A 27,756-nucleotide genomic window follows, 5' to 3' on the forward strand; every position below is an offset into this window, starting at 1 on the left:
CAGGCACAAGGTACATTTCCAAGGCAATGTATGTATAACAAGTGGCTGGCAGTAGCCCTCTCCTGATGTCAGAGAGAGAGAGCTCCATGGTACACACAGGACTTATTTAACTGTCTAGGAGTGAAGACTTATTTAAGATTGTGCTTGAAAATGGGTGTAGTCAAACTCATCTTACTCCAATCCATTCAAGGGAATTTAACGACTTGTCATTGCTTTGAGACATTCAATAATTGATAACTTCATAATTGACTAAAAAACCCCCAAAAACCTCAACATTTTCCCACAGACATTTGCCCAGTTAGGGTTCTCACACTCCATGGGGGTCAAGGACCATGACTCCCTTTGTCCAAGGCTGGTCACTGACACTCAACCAAGGGCCTGGAACACAGCAGATGCTTAACATGGGACCCAAATTAAAACTATTTTATGGAAAACATTGTAGTGGTTAGAAAGGCAGGTTACACCTTCTAGGAGAAAACAACGGAGTGTGGGGGCTGTTAGATACCCATCTTTACATAACTACTTCTCCGGGCTATTACTGGCCTGCATTATGTAAGACCTAAATTCTGAATTCAAATGCCTCTGACGAATGACAACGCAGAAAGGAAAGGCAGTATCCATTTAATTTCATTTAGTAGATGCGCTTCCTGCTCTTCTTTAGGTCCTGGCCACAAAATGATATAATTTGTACATCCATTTTATGACTGTCAGTATCAAGCTTTCAGGCCTTGGAATTCCCTCTAATCCAGGGCAAACAGAGGGAGTGGTCCCTTATTAACAAACGATTGTGACACAGTATCTTTAATGGAAGAAACAGGTTTCTGATGGTTTTCAGTGAAAAGCAAGGCGACAAAAAGACTAGTAAAATTTCCATAATTCCTTTCCTACCATGAAAAAAATGCAGGGTCATCTGAAATTCAACAACCATCTTGATCATGACATTCTGGTAGGTGCTAAGGAAATGAAAATTCCCAGGATATGCTCCCTGCCTGCAATGAGTTTACCAACTTGTAGGAAAAAAGGGGGTTATATGAAGAGGAGAAACAGGGGAGTTTATTAGGGAAGGAATGAATGCTTGTATATTTTGGAAAGAGCCATTTTCTGGGAACTTGTTTGAACTGTCTCTAATCCTTGGTGATTATCCACAAAACATCCTTCTCTAGCATGGCTGATTTATAAGAAAGACAAGGAAACCATGCCCATTCGCTTATAATGACACCTCGGAACTGCTAAAGTCTTTATACATTTAACTTCAGTATCACAACTGGCTGCAGAAAAAATAAGAAATTCAGAAAAGGGGTATAATCCATTACTTTAAATGATTAAAAATATATGCGATAAGCTTGAATATCACTAAAACAATATGCTCTAATCAAACTAAATATGGCATTTCTCTTTTGAATGTTTTAAAAAGAGATTTCAATTGTTCCTTAGTTTTTGACAGCAGTTTGTCAGCAACAGATTTGAGTTGACCTTCACATTTAATTTATGCTCCAATCTGACATGTAGTGAGAACTTATTTTCTTAGATCTTTTTAGAAGTAAAAAGAAAAAGCCCTACTACCTATGACTGGAAAGGTAATTGAAATCTAAGCCAAGAATAACATAGAAATTAGAAATTCAAGTGGGTTTGCTTTTTTTTTAATGAAGGAAACATGAATAAAATTTAGAGATGACTCAGTAAGTAAACAGTATCATATTACAGCCGGGGTTAAAAAAAATTCATACACGCATTAGGCATACAAGCCTTAGCAATTATACCAAAAGGGGGAAAGCACCCGTGGGTGATAAGTGGAAAAAGAAATCTCTGTAATTTGTTCTAAATCCAACCAAACATAGTAAGATAACTGAATACAGCACCTTGGAGCATTTAATGTAACACACTATGGGGTGTATGCTGGGGTTCTTCAACTCCTGTGTAAGAGCCTCTTATCTAGAGGCTGTATTTATCAATATAAGAGAGCTGCAGTTAAAGTCAGATATTAAGATGAAGTTCTGGCACAGAAAATGACTCTGGGTAGAATTTCACAGTTTTTATTATTGAAAAGAAGGTTAGAAAAACTAGGTCGACTTCATTAAAAAAATTAAGAAGACCGTGTAAGAGGAAAAGTCTTGGGGGATGTGAAAGCTAGATCATGCCTGAGATCTTATTTGACACTGTCAAAAGCAGTGGAAGCTAAGGAGAAACTAGAAACTTATGGTTACTGTGTAGTTTCTACGTGACCACAAGGATCCAAAGGAAAAAAATAAAAGAAATTGTCAAAGTGAACTTTAAAAAAAAAAAAAGTGAAAGTTAACAGTTCTGCAAAACTGCCGTCCTGAGGGGAGAGTCAAGTACAGGTTTTGATGCCAAGACCCAACTAAGTCCCTCCCTCCTCTGGTAGATCCCACTGCTCAGATGAGCCTGGCTGGTAACCTGGTTAGGTGGGTTAGCTGCATGAGATTTCTGATTGCTCATTATACAAACACTTTCATCTCCTTAAGAGCTCGCTCTGTGGAGGGCAAATCAACTTTCCTTTTTCCTCTTTAACACCTGGTACAGCACGATCAGAGTTCAAGGGGGTGCAGCACTTACTACAGAGAATTTGTTCATAAGAAACTATTTGTTTTCAGTACAAAATTCCAGGTTTAAAACACGATCACCTAGTGGTAGCAGGGGGGCTACAATCTCACAGTTTATGAAAGCTACTCAGGGAGAATATTCTGTGGGATAAAACAGAAGAGATCATGCATTTAAATTGTCCTTTGCCAATAAACTAAACCAACCCAGAAAATCAGATTTTTTGAAAGTAAATTAAATAGCTCGTAAAAAGATCCTATATCACTGCATCTAGTAAACAGTTTCAGTATCTTATATATGGATAGTTGATCTGAATGTCTACGGTAAAGAGACCACTCGTGTCAAGTGGGGAAGGAGCGGGGCACCTATGTGTGTGTCAGACAGACTCCAGGGCCAGGGCCACGGCCAGGCTTGGGTCAGAGCAAAAGATTCCCAAGTCTGTTGCCCAAAAAACAAATTAACCTTGTAATTAAGAGCAAAAACAAAACAACAACAGGGGGGAGGGATAAATCAGGAGCTTGGGATGAACGTACACACACTACCATATATAAGATAGATAACCAAGAAGGACCTACTGTAGAGCACAGGGAACTCTACTCAATGTTCTGTGATAACCCATATGAGAAAAGAATCTAAAACAGAATATATGTATAACTGAATCACTTTGCTGTGCACCTGAAACTAACCCAACACTGTAAATCAACTACACTCCAATAAAATTAAAATATTAAACAACAACAACAAACAACAACAAAACAACAGAAGAGAGTAAGAGATGGATCGAGAAGGAAAAGGGAAGGGAGGAAGAGGCCTTTTTCAATCTGCCTGTTTGGCTTTGTTCATTTATTCATCTTTTATATGGTAACTTTCAAAGCTGTTGACTAATTTTGACACAATTTTTATACTTCTAAAACATATCAGAAGCATCAGAAGGCTACTTTTTATTCTAGTCTGCTCATCTTGACTGTAATGACAGTGCTTACTTCAGTTAATTTACACATATTTATTGAAAATCTGTTATATGTTCAATTCAAATCACTGTGTGTGTTGGAGAGGGAGGGGGGCTGGCACAGGGAGCTGGTACAAAATACTTAAAATATATATTTTTCCTTTGCCTTTAGGGACATCAGGCTACCTGTGAAGCAAAGATAGCACAGATGAATCAATTAAGAAATAATTAAGTGCCAAACTGTGAGGTGCTAACTATGAATGCATTAAGAAGGGAGAGATGATTATGAACTACAGTCACTAGAGAACTGCGTAGAAAAGTGGGGGATGAGTTACAGCGTGCAGACTGAATGGGAGTGGAACAGGCAGAAGAGGGGAGAAAAGAGAGATGGGAAGAAATCAGCAAAGAAACATAATTTACTTATTCTTTTATTATGTTCCTCATTCATTCAACAACTTTCTCTTAAAGCCTGACTGAAAACTAGGCACTGTGCATAGCACTGGGTGGGAACCACAAAGAAAAAAAAAAAAAGTGTGAATCCTGTCCTCAAGGAGCTCGTGCTCTAGCAATGGCGATAAACATGCTATAAAGTAACCATTTTACAGCACAGAAAAGATGTGACTCAGAAGAGAGCTCCCAGTGACGGTAGCCAAGAGTCAGCCATGAGCAAAAGGTCGCTGACTAAAGCAGGTCTCTCACGGTCATGTCTCCTTAACTTGGATATTGGGTCTATAGGACCAGAACTTTCATTTTAACAAGGATGATCAGGTCTGAGGAGCTGGTCATGTTAAACTAATTATAGACCACAATTCTTTAGATCAAGAAGCCACTGTGTTAATGAAGAAGAACACCAGGGTCAGCCCATAAGAGTTCAAAGAGGGCTTGGCAGGTGGGGAGTGAAAATAAAGGAACGGGCCCGATGGAGAAAGCAAGTGTCCTGGGCTCACTTGAGACTGGAGGTGGGGTTATCTCCTAGACAGGTACGAGCTCTCTTAGGCCCCTTTCAAAAGCCGGTCAGCCCTACCTTTGGTCCCACTGACTGTTAAATCCCACCACACTCTCAACCAGCTGCACCAGGCACTACAGTGGCGGCAAAAGCCAAGCCACATGAGACACAATCCTTACTCTCAGAGCCAAATCTACTCAGTCAACATTTCTGGTCGTTTATGCCATCTTTAGTACGGGACATTCTGTGCACGGCATTTAGAGGTACTACCAGGGAACACAGTCTAGAGCTCTCTGACGCTCACCTCCTATCTGAAGTTTTGTTGTGCAAAGAGCTATTGATGGAGTACTGCTGAGGGACTGCAGGCCATCTGTTCTCTCAGTTCTCTAAAAATGAATCTCTGGGTTGATTCAGAGCATCCGAGGACTAAGGTAGGCTCTATCTAGATGGCAGACGTGGAAGCAGAGTGCTAGTTGCCTTTTAATATTCAGTCTCCTTCCATGCGAGGGGCTTGCAATTTTTTTCTTTTCTTTTTTTTGTGAGGTGGGGGTGGTTTGAAATCAGATAGTAAGTATTTTAGGCTTTGTGGGTCATTCAGTCTGTTGCAATGACTCAACTCTGCCACTGGGCACAAAACCAGCTTTGGGCAACACATAAATAAATAGGCTTGGCTATGTTCCAACAAAACTTAATTTATAAAGACAGGCAGCAGGTTGAGTTGGGCCTGCGGGTTTTCCAATCCTGTTCTATAGTAATAGCGCCCCTGGTTTCATGTGGGTACAATGTCATCCTGAGTAGATTGTGGGAAGGATTGTAAAGAAGAGGTCAAACCACTGAACGTGCAAACATTCTGCCGAAATATGAGCAAGCAGCAAACTGACAGAGTGAAGCGTCTCCCACATCCACTTTGCCCTTCAAGCAGAGTGAATGAATGACGAACAGGTGTCAAGGCAAACCCCTTTCCCTACTACATCTCTGTAATGAGGTTACAGTGCTTAAGGCTTACCACCTCTAACAGCTCCAAGCATTCTGAAAAAGGAATACTAGAGACCAAGTCTTAGAATCATCAGAGTTCACCGTGGAAGACAAATACAGGGTATGTTTTATTCTTGCAAAAGGTTACTAGGAGAGGGACTTCCCTGGTGGCACAGTGGTTAAGAATCCGCCTGCCAATGCAGGGTACATGGGTTCGAGCCCTGGTCCGGGAAGATCCCACATGTCGCCTAAGCCCCTGCACCACAACAACTGAGGCTGCACTCTAGAGCCCGCAAGCCACAACTACTGAAACCTGTGTGCCTAGAGCCCTTGCTCCGCAACAAAAGAAGCCATCGCAATGAGAAGCCCGCGCACTGCAACGAAGAGTAGCCCCCACTCACCGCACCTAGAGAAAGCCCGTGAGCGGCAACAAAGACCCAATGCAGCCAATAAATAAATAGATAGATAAATAAAGGTTATTAGGAGATATGGCTCATTAGATAAAACAAAAATAGAAGTAAATATGTCACGCGGGTGAATAAAAGGGCCACTCCATGTTATTATTGTCACTCTTTAAAAAAGAGCAAACATACGCAAGATCAATACCCTCTTCTGAGCTCAAGACAGCATTTTTAGTCATTTAACTATGTAGAGAATAATCTCTCTGTTCATTACATTTCCAGGTAAATTTGGGGGGTACCAGGTTTCCTCTTGACTGCATAGGGTAATGGTTTGTCAGATAAAGGCATTCTACTATTAGAGAATCAAAGGATTTCAGAATTAGAAGAGAGTTTAGAGATTACAGAACAGACACCAGTGTCTGAGGCCAGTGAGACTTAGGTAGTCAGAAGCCCCACAGGTGAGGAATGGCAGCCGCAATTCCATTGAAGGCTGGACTTTGACCCAATGGTCTCACCACACAATGTCTCGTCTGCCTCCAAACGCCTGCAGTAGGCTTACACTTCTTTTTTTTTTTTTTTGCGGTACGCGGGCCTCTCACTGTTGTGGCCTCTCCCGTTGCGGAGCACAGGCTCCAGACGCGCAGGCTCAGCGGCCATGGCCCACGGGCCCAGCCGCTCTGCAGCATGTGGGATCCTCCCGCACCAGGGCACGAACCTGTATCCCCTGCATCGGCAGGCGGACTCTCAACCACTGCGCCACCAGGGAAGCCCTACACTTCTTTTTAATAGTCAGATAAAGAGTAAAGTTAGAATGGCTGTGAGAGTTAGAGATAACACACGCTCAGGTTCAAGTACTTGGCTCATGAGTCAGGAACTAATTTTTAGCAAGGTACTTCTTCAAGAAGGATTCAGCCCCAAAGCAGGCCGATATGCTAACCTACCTCTGAAAATTCGCTTTGCATTTAAAATCCAACATTCAAATTCCTTGTGCGTTTTTAAATTAAATTAAAAATTTAAGCATGAAGTTAGAAGTAAACTCCAAATGTGACTTATGCCCAAAAGCCAATTTTCATGTACTTTGGATTCATGGGCTGTGGAACATGAGGAAATTTCAAGGTGTCTGATCTACTGAAATCCCTGGAGGGTACTTCAGTAAAGCAAGATTAGGCATTACTTGGTCCCTGAAGGTGAACAAGGATACAGCAGTCTTTTGCCAAAAGCCTGCAGTGTGACGACTTTTCTCACTATATGCCAAGTTGATTGAGATTTGTGTTCTCTGGCTAATGTCAGGGAGCTTTTGGTACTGTAGGCAGTGAACTCATTTGACCTGATGTCTCAGTATATTAAGGCAGGTGGTGAACCCCAGCCAAAAAAAAAAACAAAAAACAAAAAACTACAGCCATCTGTTTATTGTATTCTTTACCTAAAGATATTCAGAGCCCTCAGACTTTTTAAAATCAATAACAAAAAGGGTAATAAGGGAATCTACAAAACTCTCCAGCACCTTAAAATGCTTTTTTAGTCTTTCATTAAATAGAACTGGGAGAATATGCCAAATTAAAGCCAACTGCAAACTTATCCTAAACTGCTTATCCGTCGTCTGCAATTTCCCATCTCCTTGTTTCTACCAGCGCTGCCTGTCCTTTGAGCCATCCGATTGTTTATTATGATCAGCAAGTTGGCTAATCAAAGTAGAAAAACGAAAGCTCAAATCACTTATTGGCTCTAGTTTGACTCCAGTAAAAAGTTATTGGATGGAGTATGGGAAAAGGGGTAAGACTGTAGACTAAAATAAATAATATTTCTCAATTCTGTGTGACCCAGAATATCTTCTATGTTGTATGAACAATTGATATACTGTTAAACGTGGCTAAATTTTGTGGACGATAATCAAAACCCTGATGGGTGTGTTTTCCAGTAAATCGGAGCTACCTATAGGCAACGTTAATAAAGATTAATAAATAATTTGTATCTTTCATGGTAAGTGATTTATCTAATCAGAGCTATTTTATCTATTAGTCTGTCAATTATCTCTCTCCCTCTCTCTCTCTCATTCATCCAACCATCCATCTATCCATCCATCCTCTGTGAGGCTAGATTTCACAGTGGTTAAAAACTTGGGCTCTGGAGGCAGCAAATCCGATTTCAGTTCCTACTCCTATCACTTACTAATTGTGTGACCGTGAACAAGTCACTCAACCTCTCTGAGACCCTGTTTCATAGGGATAATAAGAAATATCTACAGTTTTGCATATAAACGACTAAGCACAGAATCTACCATACAGGAAGTATTCAGCAAATGGCAGCTGTTTTGATAACAGAACTTTCCACATGCCAGATCTTCAAAAACAGCAGGAAAAAAGACTTAAATGCCTTTAGCTCTGGAACTTCATAGTTCGTCTATAATGGCCAAAGACAGATAGTGCCTACATCACGGTCACTGAAACAGTGGAAATTACCCATCTATGATTTCATGGAACAATCATTTGTGAAGGTCAAAAGTGAGCAGTCAATGTTAGGCACTGTGGGCAGAGGAGAGAGACACTTCGGTAAACAGATACCAGATACAAAGGAGATTTGTACAAGTGTTAAGATACATGACACAGTGACTCACTCTCTCTGGTGTTGGGCAAGACTTTCAGAGGGTGTGACTCCTGAATCGGGTCTTGAAGGATAAATAGGAGCTCATCAGATAGAAAAGACGAGAGGCATGCCTGGCCTCTGTTCTCAGTATTCCTGGCAAGTGGCCTACACTGACTCTCACAACCAGCAGGGTCCTGGAGAGAACTGTTGTTAAGCTGAAAACTTTAAGCAGATGGGCATGGCAGGCACGGATTCTCACACGGCTAGAGATTAGGTACCTACATGTTCCCTAAATCTAAACTGAAGAACCACAAGGAAGACAGTCAGTACTCAGGGAGGCTGGTCTTAAATTCAGAAAGATTTCTGTAAGGTGATGTCACCGTATAAGAAATTAGGTGCAGAATATCAACAAAGTTTTTAAAATTTTTATTATAAAGACAGAAAGAACACATGCTTCCTCATGAAGTAACAGATTCAGGATAAAATACTAAAAGACACACCAGTGGAATGTACACAAAGGTCAGAAAGGAAAAGGGGTAACAACCGTCTCGAATGCAGAAAAAGGAATTATTCTGAGTTACTCTTTGAAAATGAATTCAGTACTGGGAATCAGTGATGCTCAAGACAGGGGACCTACATCCTCATCAGTACTATCCCCGCAGTTCACGGGGCGTTCCCTGGACCACACTGGGGGAACATGTGGAACATAGCAGCAAATGGGTGAATCCAAAAAGCCACTTGTCTTATCTTTGTGCTGGGAAGGTTTTCCTGGCTAAGGAAAAGGAAAATGCCTGGGACTAAGATGGGGAAGAATAAAATGACTCTAATACTTGGCCTCCCGGCACAATGGGATTAAAGGCAGGCCAGCCAGGCTACTTGGGCCCTGATCTATAATATAAAGAGTGCTGAAACATCCTGGTTAGAGATCAGAAACATGGATGGAGTCAGCTAACTCAGGTTTCCACACACAACTTACATAATTGGCAGGAATAGATTGGTTCTACTCCCTGAAAGTAAACAAGAGTCTTCTAGAGAAAACGAAGGGGAAAAAACCAAAACCTCCCTAGGTTTCATTTAGCTAAGGTGACCAAATGTCCCTGTTTGACCAGGAGATTCCCAGTTTATGCCTGCTATTTCATTGCAAGTATTAACAGTAACCCCTTCCTTCTCAAAATGTCCTGGTTTGCGTAAGTTATACACACCATCTATTTAGCCTATGTAACAAATTACTGTAACGAAAAGACTGAATGAAACACATTCCTTTTGGTAGAAAATGTATTTCAGGATGAGCAAATAGCACCAGTGGAGGAGAAAACCTTCTGCTTCATAGAAGAATGCCAACAAAGACCAAATGATAAAAGCAGAAAATCATTCCTTTACAAATCCTAATGGAATTATTAAACCAGGTAAGACTTATTGATTGGAATTAAAACGATCATGTGAAGAGCTGATGGGGAACTGGAGATTACACAATGACCAAGTAACACCACACAGATTGCTTTTGGTGGCAGAAGGAAAAAAAATACAACTTTATAATGGAGGCTGTCAGTGCCCTAACACTGTGGTGAACCTTAACTTACCACTGATGGGTAAACCAGTGTATGACATCACTTAAAGTGTATTCTACTCACAATGGTTAACTGGAATCTAATCAAGTTTTTAAATGCAACTTCCAGTTTGTAGAAAATCCAAGAGACGGAAGAGAAAGTTAAATCATGCTCTGAGGCAGCAATCAGGCCCAATCCAAGTCAATCTTTTCGACATGCCAGTGAAATACAAAGCAGGTCTCTACTAGGTTAAAAGAGACTTAAGGGACATAAAAACCAAATGCAATGAGTAGCCCTAAAATCGACTGACTCTAAAGGACATTTTGGAAGAATGTGGGAAATATGAATATGAACTGGGTACGGAATGATGAAAAGGACGGCTGATTATTTTTAGGTATAATATGGTATTATTTATTATGTAAGCAAATGTCCTATTTTTTCAAAAAGATGCACACTGAAATGTGGGTATAAGGACATATAATTTACTTTATTCCTTCTGCATAAAGATATGGTTAAAAAAGAAAAAAAGTGGATGTGCATGCACTTATATACCCACATGATGTACAGTTTAGAAAATCGAGTTCTCCCTATACCCGTCAGGGGAGAGTAGAACTGTTTAAAGAATAATCACGTGAAGGGGTTGAGATCAGCCTGTCCCAGGTGCCCCCGTATCTTCAGCTCTAACATGAGGGATGTGCCCACAGAGCAGGCGTGTTTTTACGGTAGACGCAGGCTGTGCGACAGAATTCTAAGATGGTGGCTCTCCCAGCATCACAGTGCTAACAGGGGCCTGGAGAAACCGCTGCGGGTAGCTCTTTGCCCTAAAGCAACTCATGGGTACTTGTCTGGGAATGCACAAATCTAAACTGAAGGAATGTCACCAGACATATGGTGGAGTTTGTCTCAAGAGCACAACAGCAGCAGCCGACCCAGGTGTCCTCAGGGCAAACAGGAATCTCTCCGAGGGCCTATCCCAGGAGCAGGAGGCAAACCATTTCCTAAGGGGGGTGGGGCCCCAACCCTGGTAAGCAACATCCTTATGGGACACTGGTGCTCTGATACCCTAGTCGCAAGACCTCTCTGTAGGGAGAACAGATCTAGGTGGCAGGTAAAGAACAGAAGAGGTAAGGAGGAGGGGGAGAGACAGGATTTTTGATAAAGTAAAAAGACGGGGGTTAGAAATGATGAGAGGTGGAGGATTTATTTGTGTATGTAACTTTATAAAGGACCAGGAGAGACGTCACAATAGCAAAGTGAGAAGTGGAGTTAAAGGAGAACCAGAGGTGAGGGCGGACAGCAGAAGACATAATGAGCAGCAACAGGAACGAGGGGTAAAGCACAGCAGCAATGTGGGGGAGATGGATGGAGTCTGGACTGGCAAAGGAAACAGAAAGACAGAGGGGACAGGAAGTAAAAGGAAGACAGCAGGTCAAAGGTTGAGGGGGCAGAATTTGGAACACATCAGAGCTGAACGCATCTTCTTCATCTCTCTACTCACAGGAACTTACACAGTAGGAATTCGGGGCGGGGGGGGGGGGTGGGGGGAGGAGAGAGGGAGGGAGGAAGGGAAGGGGGCGAAGGAAGGCGGGCAGACACGGAAGAGGAAGACTGAGGACAGGCAGTGTGGAAGGCTCCGTGAAGGCGTGGAAGAAGGACAAAAGAAGTAGGGAATGAGGAAGCGCTATTTCAGAGGCCCAGAGTGGTGGGTATTAGCTTAAACACGACAGACACGGTGTTCCTGAGTGTTCCACGTCACATTTCAGAATTACGTCATTCAGATTTACCTTAGGAATACAAGAATTGTTTTGACCAGGCAACATTTCTTTGGCTAACCTGAATCATAACTTATCTTATACAAATGCCTAGAACTAGGGTAAGAGCACGATCCACTTTACTTCAAAAACAGAGCCAAACAGCTCTTGGATGTCCTCTGCACTGCTGAGTGACGCCAAGCAGCCTATGGGGCTCCTTATTTTCCCCATGGTCCTGCTCTCATCCAGAGGGTCATTTCAACACATGAACTGCCCTGAGGCTGCTGAATATTTTCCACCCTTTCTTCTGTCTGCCCAGAACCAATACAAGAGGCAAGTGCTGGGTTACCATAATTAATGTAGACAGAAATCTGGCTAAATACTACTAAAAAAAATCCATTTTTCAGGCGCCCAATTATCTACATTGCTGACCACATTGATTACATTAATCCAATGACTGCCAGAGCTTTACTTTCTTTCTGTTAGGCAAGATTTAATCTAGAGAACTAGCAAAGCTCTCTAGGATGCAAATCTCTCCCAGGACACATGATTTTGATTGACAGCTCGCAAAATAATTCGGGAATGCATGCAAAATTCGACTCCCACGCAATTTTCATGCAAAGGCAAATCTATCCATCAACATAACAGTGGCTCCCAGGAAGCAGTCAAGGTTCTGTGCCTGGAAACTAGAAACCAGGAGGTCTGATGTTTGCGAAGCCATAATCAAGCGCATTTGTTTGCGGTTCTTAGTGTGCGTAGGTGTTTTCCAGCATATGAGTAAGATCCGAAATTTGCATTAAAAATTATTATTACAAGATTTCAAAGCACAATGAAGTATGTGTTTGAGAACTGCTGCTTTACAATTTGGGGAAAGAGACAGGTTAGTGAATGCAGATTCCTAGAGTCTTCAGTTTGCTTTTCAAACAGAAAACAGTAAAATACTCTCCCTGACTCATCATGCCAGTCCCTTACAATATAGTTGAAATTTATGAGGTTGGCACAAGTTTAATACCTATACTTCCTAACTGTGCGGTTAGAATCAGATAACAATACACACATTACAGAACACAGAAGGTCTCACTGCAGAGCACCTCCACATGAAAGTAAAGAGAAAGATGCAAAGGGCCTCCTGGAGGAATACTTACTATTTGGTAGAGTCAGATAACTGATATTCCCGTCGTCTGTCATAGCATTCCTGGATTCCAGGATCATTCCATAAACTCTTTATTGCATCTACATACGGATTCTCAAAAGCAGACACCTTCTCCACATCAACTTCTCGAACTAATTGTGCGTGAGCCTGTTTAAAAAAAAAAAAAAGTTTTAATCTCCTTTCCATCACTGAAAATTGCCTTTGGTTTGCACATTACATTGTGCACAAGTGAGGTCTTTCCTCATATACTGGTTTTTGAACTGGTTTATAATAATGTAATGCTTTTTTTGTTTTTCCTTAGATAAAACCCAGTCCCAAATCTTTCCCTCTAGATTAGACCATGAGGCTACCTAAAGTTGACTAGAGGCAAGCAGAGTGTTTGGTTCCCGTCGGAACAATGAGGATGTCATGCTACACGTAATGACTGTTTACAGGTGATGATCACAATCCTAAAACAATTAATGTTATTAAAGGGAAAAAAGAGACATGTATCCCCTCTGTGTTTATAGTTTATTATAATCAAACGCATAATATACCCAGCCCTGAGTGTTCTCATGGGCTGGGTATTCACTGAGTAGCAGAAGCTCAATCAGACTCCTCAACTAATCAGGGTTAGTTTCTATGGCTCGCTTCTGGGATAGGGGTAAAACCACAGAAGAACAGTCAATGTTAACGACTGAAACCGAGCAGCGGTAGGCGTGCCTCCCCACTCCCACACCCCTGAATTGCCAATATTTATTTTATAGCTGCCTTATCTATACTATCAGATTGAGGAGGCTATTCAGTTTTTTTTTAACAAGGAAAAAGGACTTTGTTATTTTCATTATACAACATTTAGCAGGAAAGAGGTAAAAAGATTTAAAAAAAATTTTTCAACAAGATTGAAATCAAAATGTTGTATGGTCAACCCCCAAATTAACCAGAATATATCATTGTCTAACGATCTCAAACAAAATAGGTTTTCATGGGTGTAGTTTACATGTAAATTACATGTGCACATGAATATGTAAATCAACAAATAACTAATTATCTTGAAAACTGGAGACAGATGGCTGATAATTTGTTAAAACAAGTCTTGATTCTGTACAGATAAACTTCTGAACTAGGTCAGTGAATGGTTATCTTGATGACATGATGACCCAATTATTCTTTTCATAGAGTTTTAAGCAGATAGAATTTAATAAATTTAATCCATGTTAGGCCTGTCTGGTTCCCCATCTTTATCTTCCTTCTCATCCCGTAAGAGGGAAGGGCCCCATGTCATTAGACTAATCTTGACTTAGAGAAAGTTTTAAGAAGCCCAACATGCCAAGACTGAAGAAACCACCTTTCTTGCTAGCTCTGCTCTGACCCTGACAGTCAGATCTAGGAAGTGAGAAGCCCTATAGCTCTGCCCTGCACCCCAACCTTGGAAAACGGATCCCTATAGTTGTTTTCTGTACCTAGTCCCTGCCCAGGCAATGTCTTATCCCACCAGCAATCCTGCCATCCTGAAGTCCTGTTCCCAAGTCTCAGACCTCAGGTGGGCCTACCTCAGTCACAGTTCCCCATGAGGCTCCCCCTGGAAAACAGTATCACTGGCTCCCCAATGAATCCCCAGTGCTGTGCTCCGCCTGGCTCTGTAGCACCTGTTGCTCCGTGTCGATACCAAAGACTGTACTTGTCCCACCTGCTCTGCCATCTGCCTGCTCAAGTGGACCTCCTTCAAGCATGAAACACTGGCTGTGGGGCCTCCTGCACTTTGCCCAGCAGGCATGTCTCATACCTTCACAGGTATGCCAGATGTCAAGCTTTGACCTCGCCTTTCTGCCCTTGCTCACTGAATACAAACAAGTGCTAACTCTCTGTGTCCTGAGATATGACAACGATCACCCGTGGTATAACCCTCAATTAGAATCCCCGTGGCTATGTCTGTTTTACAGCGTTCTCTAGAGGATTCTGTGCATCTTGGAGGGCAGATGTGGGGCAGGAACAGGGATGTACGGGATGGTCTCCTGCTGGATATACTCTAAAGACATGGTTTTAATCTGACTCTGCTGCTTCTTATGACATTGGATAAGTTGCTTAATCTTGCCAAATGTTATCTCTGGTGGGGAACATCCTGCCCCAACAAGCTCACGTGACTTACTATTGTGCTACAATACAGTAGTTGAGTGGTTCTCAAAAGGCGGTACACACACCAGCAGCATCACCTGGGAATGTGATAAAAATACAAATCCTTCCATCCTACCTCAAACTTTTTGAATAAGAAACTGATTAGCAAATCCCTGTTTTAACAGGCCCTCTGGATGATTCTGATACATGGAAAAGTTCGAGAACCACTGCGAACTATTAAGCATCACACACACACTAGCTGTTGTGGTCATAATTAATTGTCTGGCTGGCCAGAAAATTGCTACTGGAAACTAAAGAGAAGGGTCCCAGAAAGGCAACAGCACTCCAAAGCAAGGGGCACTATAAGGGCCAGGAAGCCACAGAAATGAATAAAACAAGCTAGATGTAGGCAACAGGGAGTGATAGGGACTACAGCACACTGAGAAACACACACCCGATTACCTCCCACTAACTGCTGCCATTGGGATATAGGCCCTGTGTTGCCAGATTTTCCGATTTACCAAGGGAAGCCCCAAATGTAGAGTTTTCCATGAAATATCCCTAATTTTTATTCTTGGCAATGCTAAAAACGATAAAGTATATCTGTGCCTGAGTTGGATCAGGTACCACTCATCTGCTCCTCCATTTACTTCCCTAATAAGATTGACCAATAACACTATGTCCTACACAGAAGCTGGCACACAGCAGCTGGCCACTTAACACATGCTAATAAGTAAATCTGCAGCACTTTCCTACAACAATATTTAGACAAACTATTATGCCATCCATAGGGAGAAACGGTTGAGACCTCTCTGAATTGCATAAAAGCTACGTGATGATACAGGTTAGTGTAGGCAGTATTTAAAAACTAAGTTTGATACTCACTACACTGGGCCAGCCATGTCATCTGGAAGGAGTTCTGTTTCTGTTTCTAGAGAAGGTAACTTATGCCAGAGAAAACAGTTTCCACATAGCAGACACTTTTTACTATGACGATTAAATGTTTATTGAACCCCAGTGAAATGCTAGGTAACATAGCAATTAAAGACTTAGATGTAGTTGCCACGGAGGGGTAGGGGTGGAGTTGGGGGGAACAGTCCATATAGCCGGCAACCAACCAAAGCACAGGATTATGTGCTCCAGGAGGAGAAACGAGGGAACATTTGCATTTCCACCTTTAACTGCAGTGGACTGTAAGGGCATTTCAATAGACAACATCCTCAACAGTTGTGTAACCGAAAAGCCTGCTCCTGTAAAATGAGATTACTTTCTGTTGTTAGAAAACTCCTCTAATTTCTTATCTTGTTCCATCTCGGTTTGCTTTTTCTTACATCTGGAAGGCCTTCTCTATTCCTTTCTTTAGCTTTTGTTCAGGGGCCGTATCCTATGCCATCTCTGACAGGAAGATGTTCCTCATGTTCCTCTTCTCCCCCAAAATGTGAGCTTTGTGTCTTTTGAACCATGGAACTTCTACATTTTGCTTTACGATGATAGTTACCTCTTGGCTTATCGTCTTCTAGACTATACATTGAGGGAAGGGGCTGTAGCTTACTGGCTCTAATTTCTCTAATTTCTTTTGGGGCCCAGCACAGAGTGAGCAACAACAAATATTTGTCTAATTTAAGTGCATTCAAAAAGTACATATAAACACAGTGTCAAGTCTTACAAGTCAAAAACAAGTTTCTCAAGGAAATCTTCCATCCATTGCCTACTCTCTCAGAACCACATAATCCTTAACAGCACTTATCTCGGTAGCTAGTGTGCATCTATTTGTGTGCTGTTTGTTAGTGTCCTTCTCCCTGATCACTGTATAAGTTCCAAGACAGGCTCAGCATTGCAGTATCAGGGTCTAGCAGAGTGCCTGCCACTGATGCTCAATAAATAGTCGTTGAATGAAGTATATAAGGAAGGAAGAGTGGAAATTATACTAAACTGGAAATTGGGACACCTAAATTCTAGGCCTGGCTTTACCCCTAACACAAGCCATAACCCTTAGAAGAAACTACTTTACCTCTATAGAGCTTCATTTTCCTGGTCCACAAGATTATGCAATTGAAACAAATCATCTCCCTAAGGCTTCGTCTAGCCATAAACTGCATGACTGTAAATAAATACATCTAGAATGCATGGAGCACCAAGGAGTTACAACACTGTCCCTCCAGGAGCACATAATATATCATTTATTGAAACAAGACCTCACTATTTCAAACAGTGCCTGACAATAAAGGGCAGAACATGGTTAAGTCTGTACATCGGCAATGCTACATAGGGGTTGAGAAAGTAGAACTCAGTATGGATGGAGAGGTCAGACAACATGTCAGAGAGAAGAGAGGATTCGGCTGGCAGGCAGAGATGAAGATGATGAACAAAGGCTCAGTAGACAAAATAAACATGGCCCTCTCTTTTAACTGTGGGAAAAAAAAAAGTCTAGTGAGGAAGTTTCATGCTGACCCTTACTGCAAATTAACCTCCACAATGAAAGCTACAGTATTAATCTCAGCTATGAACCATAATCAACCTCCACCAACTATGAAAGTATATTGGCCTCAAAAACCACAAGATCACCGCTTTGCCTTCATCCAGGTCATAATTTCTAAGTCACTTTCATTGCCTACTAAGCTTTGTTTTTTAATTCCACCCTTGCTGTTTTGTAAAATGACATTCAAATATGATCAACTGTAATTTGCATCTATGTAAGAGCTTTCACCTGAAGTTCTCAAGTTATTTAAGTGTGACAGCATTTTATAAAATACAGAATTTTTACATTGCCTATACAAAGGTCCTCAATGGAAGTGCAATCCTCTCATTTTTTTGGTAAAAAATATTCTGTATGTGGAAAGAATATTTTTTAGTACAATGTGTTAAGACTAGGAAGATAAATTAGACCCTTTTCTATTTGTCCAAATGTCAGATGTGAAGTAGTAAAAATCACAAGTAATTACGTGAAATTAAACAATTACTAATGAATAAGGCTATGATGAAAAGGAAATAAGTCATTTCTAATAATATAAATAAGTTACAATTGACTACCCTTTTTATTTTGAACACTGTAAATAGAAAAGCAAAACAGGTATGTGTTAATCATATAAACAAAATGCAAAATATAATTCTGTTTCATTTCAAGTTACAGTTGAACACACTGGATGGAAATACTTAATAATGAAAGTTAGCTTTCAGAATTCTTAGCAAGCTGGTGGCAAGCCTCAGAGGGAACATTGTGAGAACTAAGTAGCTACTCTTAGGAACTCTTGGCAGAATTTTCGGTTAAGACCACATGGAAACCGCAGGATGTGCCAATGTGGTAATGTCTTGTTTTGGTGATTTGGTGGTCATAAAATTCAGGTAAATCTTAGATGTGTTGATATTTCCAAGGTTGCTTCAGCAAGAGGAAGGAAGAACTGAGTTCCCACCACAGTGAGTCTTACCCTGCCCACAGAAGGCCAAGCCTTCAGATGAAATAACAAAGATCTTATAGTCACTTTGGAAGGATTTTCAAAAACTCATTAACAGCTCAAGGTGGCTTTAGGCTGGAATGTCACACCTATTCCGGTTCCTACACTCTAGAAGTAGAAAACCAAATGGTAACTTCCACATTTTTGAAGCTCTTAGACACAAATATTCAGCTCATTAGGGCTGCTCTGTTTGAAAGGATGCCCAACACACACAGAGGGGCTCTGAATTAGAAAAATTCTGAACTGCTGTCTGAGTATGTTTTAATCTTGAACGAAGGTGCACATCTTCTCAATCCTTTTTTTTCCCCTTGTTGCTTATTTCCATTTTGACATTTGATTCTAAGTTATGAAAACAAACAAACAAAAAAAAACAGACTTTTTTCGTTTTCTACTCAAAGGAAATACAGAGTAAAATGATGGACCTTGGGATCAGATCTCTCTGTTGTAATCCCACCTCCACCCAGTACTAGTTGAGCATGAACTTGGGTCAAGCTATTTAACATCTCTAAACCTCTGTTTCCTAATCTGTCAAATGGGGGTAACAATGGCATTTATTTTATTTTTTTAACATCTTTATTGGAGTATAATTGCTTTACAATGGTGTGTCAGTTTCTGCTTTATAACACAGTGAATCAGTTATACACATACATATGTCCCCACAGCTCTTCCCTCTTGCATCTCCCTCCCTCCCACCCTCCCTATCCCACCCCTCTAGGTGGTCACAAAGCACTAAGTTGATCTCCCTGTGCTATGCGGCTGCTTCCCACTAGCTATCTATTTTACGTTTGGTAGTGTATATATGTCCATGCCACTCTCTCACTTTGTCCCAGCTTACCCTCCCCCCTCCCCATATCCTCAAGCCCATTCTCTAGTAGGTCTGCATCTTTATTCCCGTCTTGCCCCTAGGTTCTTCTGACAAATTTTTCTTTTTAGATTCCACATATATGTGTTAGCATACAGTATTTGTTTTTCTCTTTCTGACTTACTTCACTCTGTATGGCAGTCTCTAGGTCCATCCACCTCACTACAAATAACTCAGTTTTGTTTCTTTTTATGGCTGAGTAATAGTCCGTTGTATATATGTGCCACATCTTCTTTAACCATTCATCTGTTGATGGACACTTAGGTTGCTTCCATGTCCTGGCTATTGTAAATAGAGCTGTAATGAATATTTTGGTACATGACTCTTTTTGAATTATGGTTTTCTCAGGGTATACGGCATTTATTTTAAATTTATTTATTTATTTATTTTTGGCTGCATTGGGGTCGTCACTGCTGTGCGCGGGCTTTCTCCAGTTGTGTCGAGCGGGGGCTGCTCTTTGTTGTGGTGCGTGGGCTCTAGGCACGTGGGCTTCAGTAGTTGTGGTTCACGGGCTCTGGAGCGCAGGCTCCAAAGTTGTGGCGCACAGGCTCAGTTGCTCCGTGGCATGTGGGATCTTCCCGGACCAGGGCTCGAACCCATGTCCCCTGCATTGGCAGGCAGACTCCCAACCACTGCGCCACCAGGGAAGTCCCTATGGCATTTATTTTAGATGGTTAAATGACAGAAAGGATGTAAAACACTTAAAGGCAGACCTAACACCCAAAGCTGCTAACTGTTTAAAAAGCAGAAGAAAAGGAAAATAGCACAGGAAACATAAAACGTGTGGTGTACACACTTACCAGCTCTGTAACCTTAGGCAAATCACCCACCTTTATTTGCTCAAATGTGAAACAACATTCTAGAGACCAGCCTGGATAATGGATATCAAAGGGTCCTCAAATTTGCAAACACCCCTTAAAATTTCCTACCGAAAATGTGGGTGAGAACTATCATTTCTTAGACCACTTCGCCTTCTCTGACTTCATTACAACTTGAACAGCTGACCTTCATTCATTAAGATGCACTGAACAAAGAGTGACAGTTGTTGATGCATTTTCTTATGGTCATTACTGCATAAATGACAAAGAACAGCAAAGTCACACCGAGCTGCTGTTGGCTGGGTTCACGTAGCCAGTGACTCATTCCTATAGAACAGCCTCTCCACACTTATGATTCAACTCATGGCTCAGCAAAATTACAAATTACTACATGACACAGCCTTTTGAAGTCCCTGATGAAGATGATAAATCCTGTGTGTGGAATCTTTCAGTGCTAGGGAATCTACTGATTCTCCTTTGCTAAAGCATCCACATCCCTCTTTACCCTGGTATCACAAGAACAGAGGAGGTATCCACAGATACTCAAGACCCTTAGAAAAACTGTCATAGTATTTGCATATAACCTATGCACATCCTCCCATATCCTTTAAATCATCTCTAGATTACTTACAATACCTAATACAATGTAAATGCTAAGTAAATCGTTGCCAGGGACGGGGAACAATAGCTTGAGATCAAACCGGGCTTCAATCATAACACTGTCACATTCCAGCCCTGTGTCTTTAGGCTTGTCTCTCAACTTTCCTGAACCTCAGCTACCTCATCTATGAAATGGGAAAATAATTCATTTTAGGGCTGTTAGAAAAGTTATAAGAACTGTTAGTAAAATACCTAAAACAAGTATTGTAATTACTATGAAATCTTGAGCTATTTCAAAATTACCATTAATAAATATTATCTCAACAAATACTTTTCTACCATATGTCAGGCAATGCACTAGACACTGATGAAGCAGATAGTTTGTGTTAAATAAAATATCCCAGATAGCAAAATATTAGATAAGGAAGTTTATTAAACTGTCACATATTATTCTACTTTAAGATTTTACAAATTGATTTATTATCATTATTAGATCTGCTTTTCTAAGGTTAGAGCTTTATTTTTAATCTTTATTACAGCATTCACCAAGGTAATCAATGGCTATAAGGCACACTGCCTTTCCGCAAAAACTTTGCTGAAAATCTGTTTCTCTTTTTGGTTTTGCTTCGCTATAAGCTACATTTGCTTAATCTCTAACATATAGCAGACTCCTTCTTCGATGGAGAAAATACTCCTTTATTATTTAAAATGTTCTTTTTCTTTTAAAGAACTCCATCTCTTTCTTGGCTCCACCACTATAAATTTCACGCAAATATTTTCTATTTAGTCCTCTGCTTATTATTTTCCTTTTTCATGTTCGTAGGCCATGTCATAATTATCAGGATCAATGACATTGTAGGTCAGAGCTTGATGCACCAGGGCATAACACACACCAAGCAGTTCCAAAGAGTCTGTTGACTGATGTAATTACATGGTTCCATTATGTAGAATCTTGCCCTCAGGTCCGTAAAATCTTGGGATGAAATAAAAAATTGTGCACTCTTTGAAATCACCTTCATGATTATGATGGTAATACACACACACACATTGTGAATACTACAAAAAAGTTTATTTTCAAAGAGTTAATTCAAAGTCACAGTGATAAAGAAGAAATTAGAAGATTCTTTTAAAGATATACGTATTTATTAAGAGTCAAAGAATTAGACATACTTGTATGGCTATTTTCAAAGAATATTTCAGGACCATTAGTTACTTGGGATTTTAATGGCTATTGTTTTGAAAAGTGGGTTCTAGAGCCAAAGTCAGATAACTGTAGAGCATGATGTTTATAAAAAGTTAAACAGATGGTCTATATTGCAGAACTCGGAACCTTTACTAAGACAACAGTGCTAGGAATCCATGAGCACAGGGTAAGGGTGGAGGCATTACCGTATGACCATGGCAGCACTTCCCCCTCAGATCAGTGGATGAGACTGGTGTTCCCGTGCATCACACTTTGAAAAACACCGACTAGAGACTGAGACTCCCAACAACCAAGTAAGGACTGATTTTACACAAGCAAAACAACTGACTGGCTGATGCTTCCCCATGCTGGCGAAACAGGCTAATGCCTGCATGTGGTTCACTTCCTGAAATTATGTCTCAGAAAAAACACAATCATTTTAGCCCTTTGCAATGTCTGGGCTCCTACAATCTTATTAACCAGAGGAGTGTGTTGCTGCTGGTCTGGAATTTTATTTTGTTTGCCAATAGGAAAAACAGATCAAGAATATTTCCCTTCTTAGCTTGGTAGACATTCAGACAAAGCTGAAAAAAAAAATTTGAAAGAACAAGCTCCTTAATGAAGGGATGTACCAGATGTACCCGGAAATCTCACGGTCCTGCAGAGTCTTTGTGGGACACCCACTGTGAAACCTGACCACTGCAGCTTCAGAAATTGTGTTCAGGGCTTCCCCGGTGGCGCAGTGGTTGAGAGTCCGCCTGCCGATGCAGGGGACACGGGTTCGTGCCCCGGTCCGGGAAGATACAACATGCCACGGAGCGGCTAGGCCCGTGAGCCATGGCCTCTGAGCCTGCGTGTCTGGAGCCTGTGCTCCGCAACGGGAGAGTCCGCAACGGGAGAGGCCACAACAGTGAGAGGCCCGCGTACCGCAAAAAAAAAAAAAGAAATTGTGGTCAGGAGAACTAAAAGCGAAAGGCTCGTAGCCCCAGAATTTTGCAGAAGAAAAGGAACTTCCTAGAACACTTGTCTAAATACCTCTTTAACTCAGAGAGCAAGAAACTGTTCCAACAGTAAGAATGTAAAAAGAATCAACGGCAATGATGTCTAACTGTTCTATGAAGAAGAGTAATGAAACATCTAGAATCTGAATAGGAAGAAGGGAAGGGAAATAAGAGAAGCCACATCTTGCTAGGCACTTTTGGGGGGCAAAGAGTAATACATATAATTTGTCACTTTGAGAAAGGACCCAAATTTCAGGAAGATTACAGATAAGAATCAACTGTAAAAAGTTACTTGGACCAGTGTTGAGAAACTGGTAACTTTCTAGTGAGAGTATGACAGTTTATAGTGTATACATGACATTCTGGAGTATGAAAAGGAATATTAACAATAGCTAATGCTATATATCTTTGAAATATTATCTATTGACCAACACATCAGTTATATTATATTGGTATTGTTAAAACATTTTCAAACATAAAATTCTTTCTAAAAAATAAAACTTTCATATATCCGTATAAAGCAAAAAAAAAATGAGAAGTTTTCTTACATTCATGTATTTTAGTACATTCATGTATGTTAGTTATGTTCTTAGCCATTTCTGTTTCTAATATCATATCCCTGACATTTTTAAGAAGACTGTATTTTTTTCATTATGGACATATTATATAACTATTTCATGAAATTGCCTGCAATAGTCCTCAAAATTGCACTAACCATTTTAGGTTAATAAATTTGAAATTGTAACATTTTCAGTTGGGTCCTTCTCTATAGACCTTAATATTTTTAATTGAAAAATGTTCTCTCTTAGGGGCTGAAATACCTGGTAAGCACAAAACAAATTCTGCTAAATGGGAGGTATTCTTAACTCTACTATTTTTTCAAATGCAAATTTGTAAATATTTCAGTTCAAATATTTTCATAGGAAGTATCTCATTTATCAGTTCATAATATTCTTCTTTCACAGATACCTTTAGGAAACAAAACTCAAGATTGGTAGATTATCACAGCTTGTTTGAAAGCAATTATGACTGTGTGTGAGTCATAACTAATTGCAAGTACATTTCTGCTCCATAGGCTTCTTAATTTAATAAATGTTTTACCGTAACACTGGGCATCATTAAGCACTACATTCATATCATTACCACAAAATATTTTTATTTTCAACATTTTATAGAGAAGCAAAAACATTCATAGTATTCAAAATAATGTGAGAGATTTCACTTTATCAAAATGAACTATCAAAAGCTGTACCCTGATTCCATGAATTAAAAGCGGGAGAAAACCAAACCATCAGTTGTTTGCAAAGAGTTCCTTCTGCTAAGGGAGTTAACAGATGAATAATTATTGCCTCATTTTCTTGCACCCAAATAAGAAAACTTGGAATAAAAAATGAACCAAGTTAACTTGGAAGGAAAGTCACTCGATCTAAATGAAAAGTCATGCTTCACAGAGTAATATAAAAATGCATTTCCTGCAGCTGCCCATGCTAAAATGTCATCTTTGGGCACAATCTTCTGAATATAACAGCTAACTTGTGAAGTAGATGCTGACACTTTTTCAGCAGATCTGTGTCATTTGAATTTTGTGTGGTTGATGATATCACTTTGGGTATAATGGTGGATGCTGCTAAATATCAACAAACAAGTTTGTACAAGTTATACATTACCATTCATTTTTTTGAGAAACAAAAATTCAGTATTAAATTTTTTGTTAAATATGCATTTTCGGGTTAAAAAAGAAAAGGTTACTGTGGCCAGAAGAATTTATTACAAAATAAAATCATTATCAGACAATAAAACAAACAGTTATAGATTTACACCAAACAACAAATGATAAAACCATGGAAGCAAAAGCTATCATGGCAAGACCACTGTGGCAAGACTGCTCAACCTAGATTTTTCCATATAAATTTCACATACACCTAACAACTTTCCACTGACCCTGCTCACTGAAGATCTGGTGTGTTACTGTTCCTCACAACTTATAGACCAGAGCACAGCATGACTGGCTAATAACAAACGGATGATAAAGGCAGCAGCAACATATCCTTCCCTACCACCCTAGACACTGGAAGGAGTTGGCTGTCCCTGGTCTCTCTTGTCCACGTTTATTCCATATTAGCAGTGAGTGCCCACATGCTGTCTTTGAAAGAGAGAGGCAGTTACACTGCATCTGGGAAGGATTTGGAAAAGAGTTGGAACATCTTTCAGATTTAAGCAAGTGCTAAAGTGAGGAATCTGTTCAACTGCATGGGCAGAATTTGGAAATACTAAGTGAAAGTCTACCAAATCCATCCTGGCTTATTTTAATACAGCTATTAATAAGAATGCTTCATTAAAAAATGAGAAACTAGAACAAATGCTCAACTAGTGGGATGCTGGGACAAGAGGCGTAAAGCGAAAGTGTCTCGGGCAAACTAGGACGCAGGGTCGACCTCTGTATGGGGAAGACTTAGGCTAGGGGATCAAGAAGACTGGAAGTGACCTGACGGTCTGGAGACCTGCTTGGTCTAGCACAAACAATTTTTTTTAAAGTGGCCAACATCTAAAATTGAGAACTTTTCCATTAAACAGAAAAATAGATTTCCTACTTCTCTTGATACACTGTAAGATCCAGCAACACTATGCCCATATTCCAAGAAGACAAGAGGCCGCAGCTCGTAAGATGTTTTAAAAAAAAAGAAAACACGATAAACACCTTCCTAGAGGAAAAAAAAAGGGGGTAGAGTGGGGTATAAAAATTAAAGTCTATCACGGTGTTATTAAGCTAATATTTTTTTGTTTCTTTTTTTGCGGTACATGGGCCTCTCACTGTTGTGGCCTCTCCCGGTGCGGAGCACAGGCTCTGGACGCGCAGGCTCAGCGGCCATGGCTCACGGGCCCAGTCGCTCCGCGGCATGTGGGATCTTCCCGGACCGGGGCACGAACCCGTGTCCCCTGCATCGGCAGGCGGACTCTCAACCACTGCGCCACCAGGGAAGCCCAACACTTTTCTTTGTTTGAGGTAGTCATTCTATAACTCCCAGCTTTTCCTCAACAGCATGAGTTCATCTTGCAATGAGGAACCCAAACCACACCCACTAGTTGCCAGGGTGGGGAGGAGGTGGGGGGATGGGCAGTGATTCAACTTTAGGGAATCTATTTCAAAAATATAATTTCCATGATTTCTACCAACATGCTATATAGCACTAACAGTTTGATATCTTAAGGAAATGCTATTTTAAATTCTTACTTAAATTATACAATAATTACAGTGATCACTGGTGATCATTTTACCGTTAAAACTGTTTTTCCAAATAGCAGCATGTTAAACTTTATTCACATACAAATTTCTGTCTCCATAGGTAAATCCAAATCTCATTACACAGTATTCATCTCAATGTTGAGTTTTCAAAACATGCAAAGATCAAAACTTGACTAAAACCTTTTTTTAGACACCCAAATAGATGTGCATGAAGATTTTATCGAACATTGTATACCCAGATGTGCTCTTCCCCTTAAATTCTGGTGAGCTTCCCATGAAAATCTGATTGGTGACAGAGTACATGGGTTGTGAAATTAAACCAAACCAAATCAATCTTTATATAACTCAAAAAGACTTAGCATTTTCACTGCTTTTTCAGGAAGATAAAAATGCATATTGCTGCCTCTTTTATGTGTTTTCATATCTATCTTTGAAAAGCTTTCATGTAATTTCTAAATTTAGCTCCTACTTCCTTTTTACTGTGCCACCTGATCTACAATCCATCTCTGATAACATTCTGATCTTCACTCCAAGGAACCTCCATAGAAAACAACTCTCAGAAGGAAGATAACCTGTCACTAACCTCTTCTTACAGATAGCACAAGATGACCACTTTCTTCCCTTCTGCAGTTTCTGTGGGTACCATCTACATATATTTCAAAATTCCCTTCACTTGGTGGTAGGAAATATCAACCGTTCTAGAGCTTCAACATCTTTTATCAAAATGATCTCTTGCTAGGAAAACGAATTAAAGTGAGAAATTCATCTCTTTTAACCTAAGACGGAAGACTGAGGGGGAGAGAAAACAAAGAGAAGCGGCAGTAGAGAGAGAGCTGGTGTGCTGGAATGAGGTTAAAAACAATGTTGCACACATAGCAATTTCAGAATAGTTTATCTGGATTAATGATCATTCTATGAAAATGTTCTTTTATTTTCCATTAATATCAGATTTAATAAGGATGAGTTACATAGAAACAAAAAATTTTGGTATGAGGAGAAAACTAGCAATACAGTCATCGTTATCATTCTGTTAAAGTGTTCTCTTTTTGTTGTCCGTTCATTAATATCTGATTTAATAAGGATGAATTATATAGAGATAAAAAAATTTTGGTATGAGGTGAAAGCTTCTAGCAATACAGTCATCCCTCGTTATCTGCGGGGGACTGGCTCCAGGAGCCCCTTGAATATCAAACTCTGTGGATGCTCAAGTCGCTGATGTAGAACGGTGAATGAACACAGTTGGCCCTCCAGATCCGTGGGTTTCGCATCCACGGTTTCTGCATCTGTGGATCTAAGTGTGCAGCCAGTAAATATAGCACAGGAGTCTTGCATTTATGAAGGAAATCACTGGTCACAAATAGCAGAAGCCCTTAATTAAAAAGCTAACCTACAGATCTGGCGGAGAAAGGATGTGTAGTGGGGACTCAGTCTTCCAAGAATCCTATCCACCCTCCCATTTAAGCCTTTCCTAATTATTCTTATCTTCTTGGGGCATTTATAGTCTTCATAAAACACCTGTTGGGCACCAAGCTATATACTGCCTGGCACTGCTATGTAAGTGCTCCATGTCTGTATGTTCAGAATGTCTAACAATGCTGTGAATAACTTCAGGGTAGGGACTGTCTAATATTCCTTACA

At 40.4% G+C, this 27,756-nt stretch overlaps 1 protein-coding gene across 3 annotated transcripts in view; it reads right to left on the bottom strand.

The window, feature by feature from the left end:
* The window catches only part of LOC101279781 (guanine nucleotide-binding protein G(q) subunit alpha), a 439,263-nt gene that overhangs the window by 76,896 nt on the left and 334,611 nt on the right, over positions 1 to 27,756 (bottom strand). For all 3 annotated transcript variants that reach the window (XM_049710835.1, XM_049710834.1, XM_004285836.4), the window contains one exon: positions 12,857 to 13,011. In XM_049710835.1, the coding sequence (XP_049566792.1) occupies positions 12,857 to 13,011 (155 nt within the window). The remainder of the gene's footprint in view (positions 1 to 12,856; positions 13,012 to 27,756) is intronic.

Source organism: Orcinus orca, chromosome 6, assembly GCF_937001465.1.
Source record: "Orcinus orca chromosome 6, mOrcOrc1.1, whole genome shotgun sequence".
Classification (NCBI taxonomy): Eukaryota; Metazoa; Chordata; class Mammalia; order Artiodactyla; family Delphinidae; genus Orcinus; species Orcinus orca.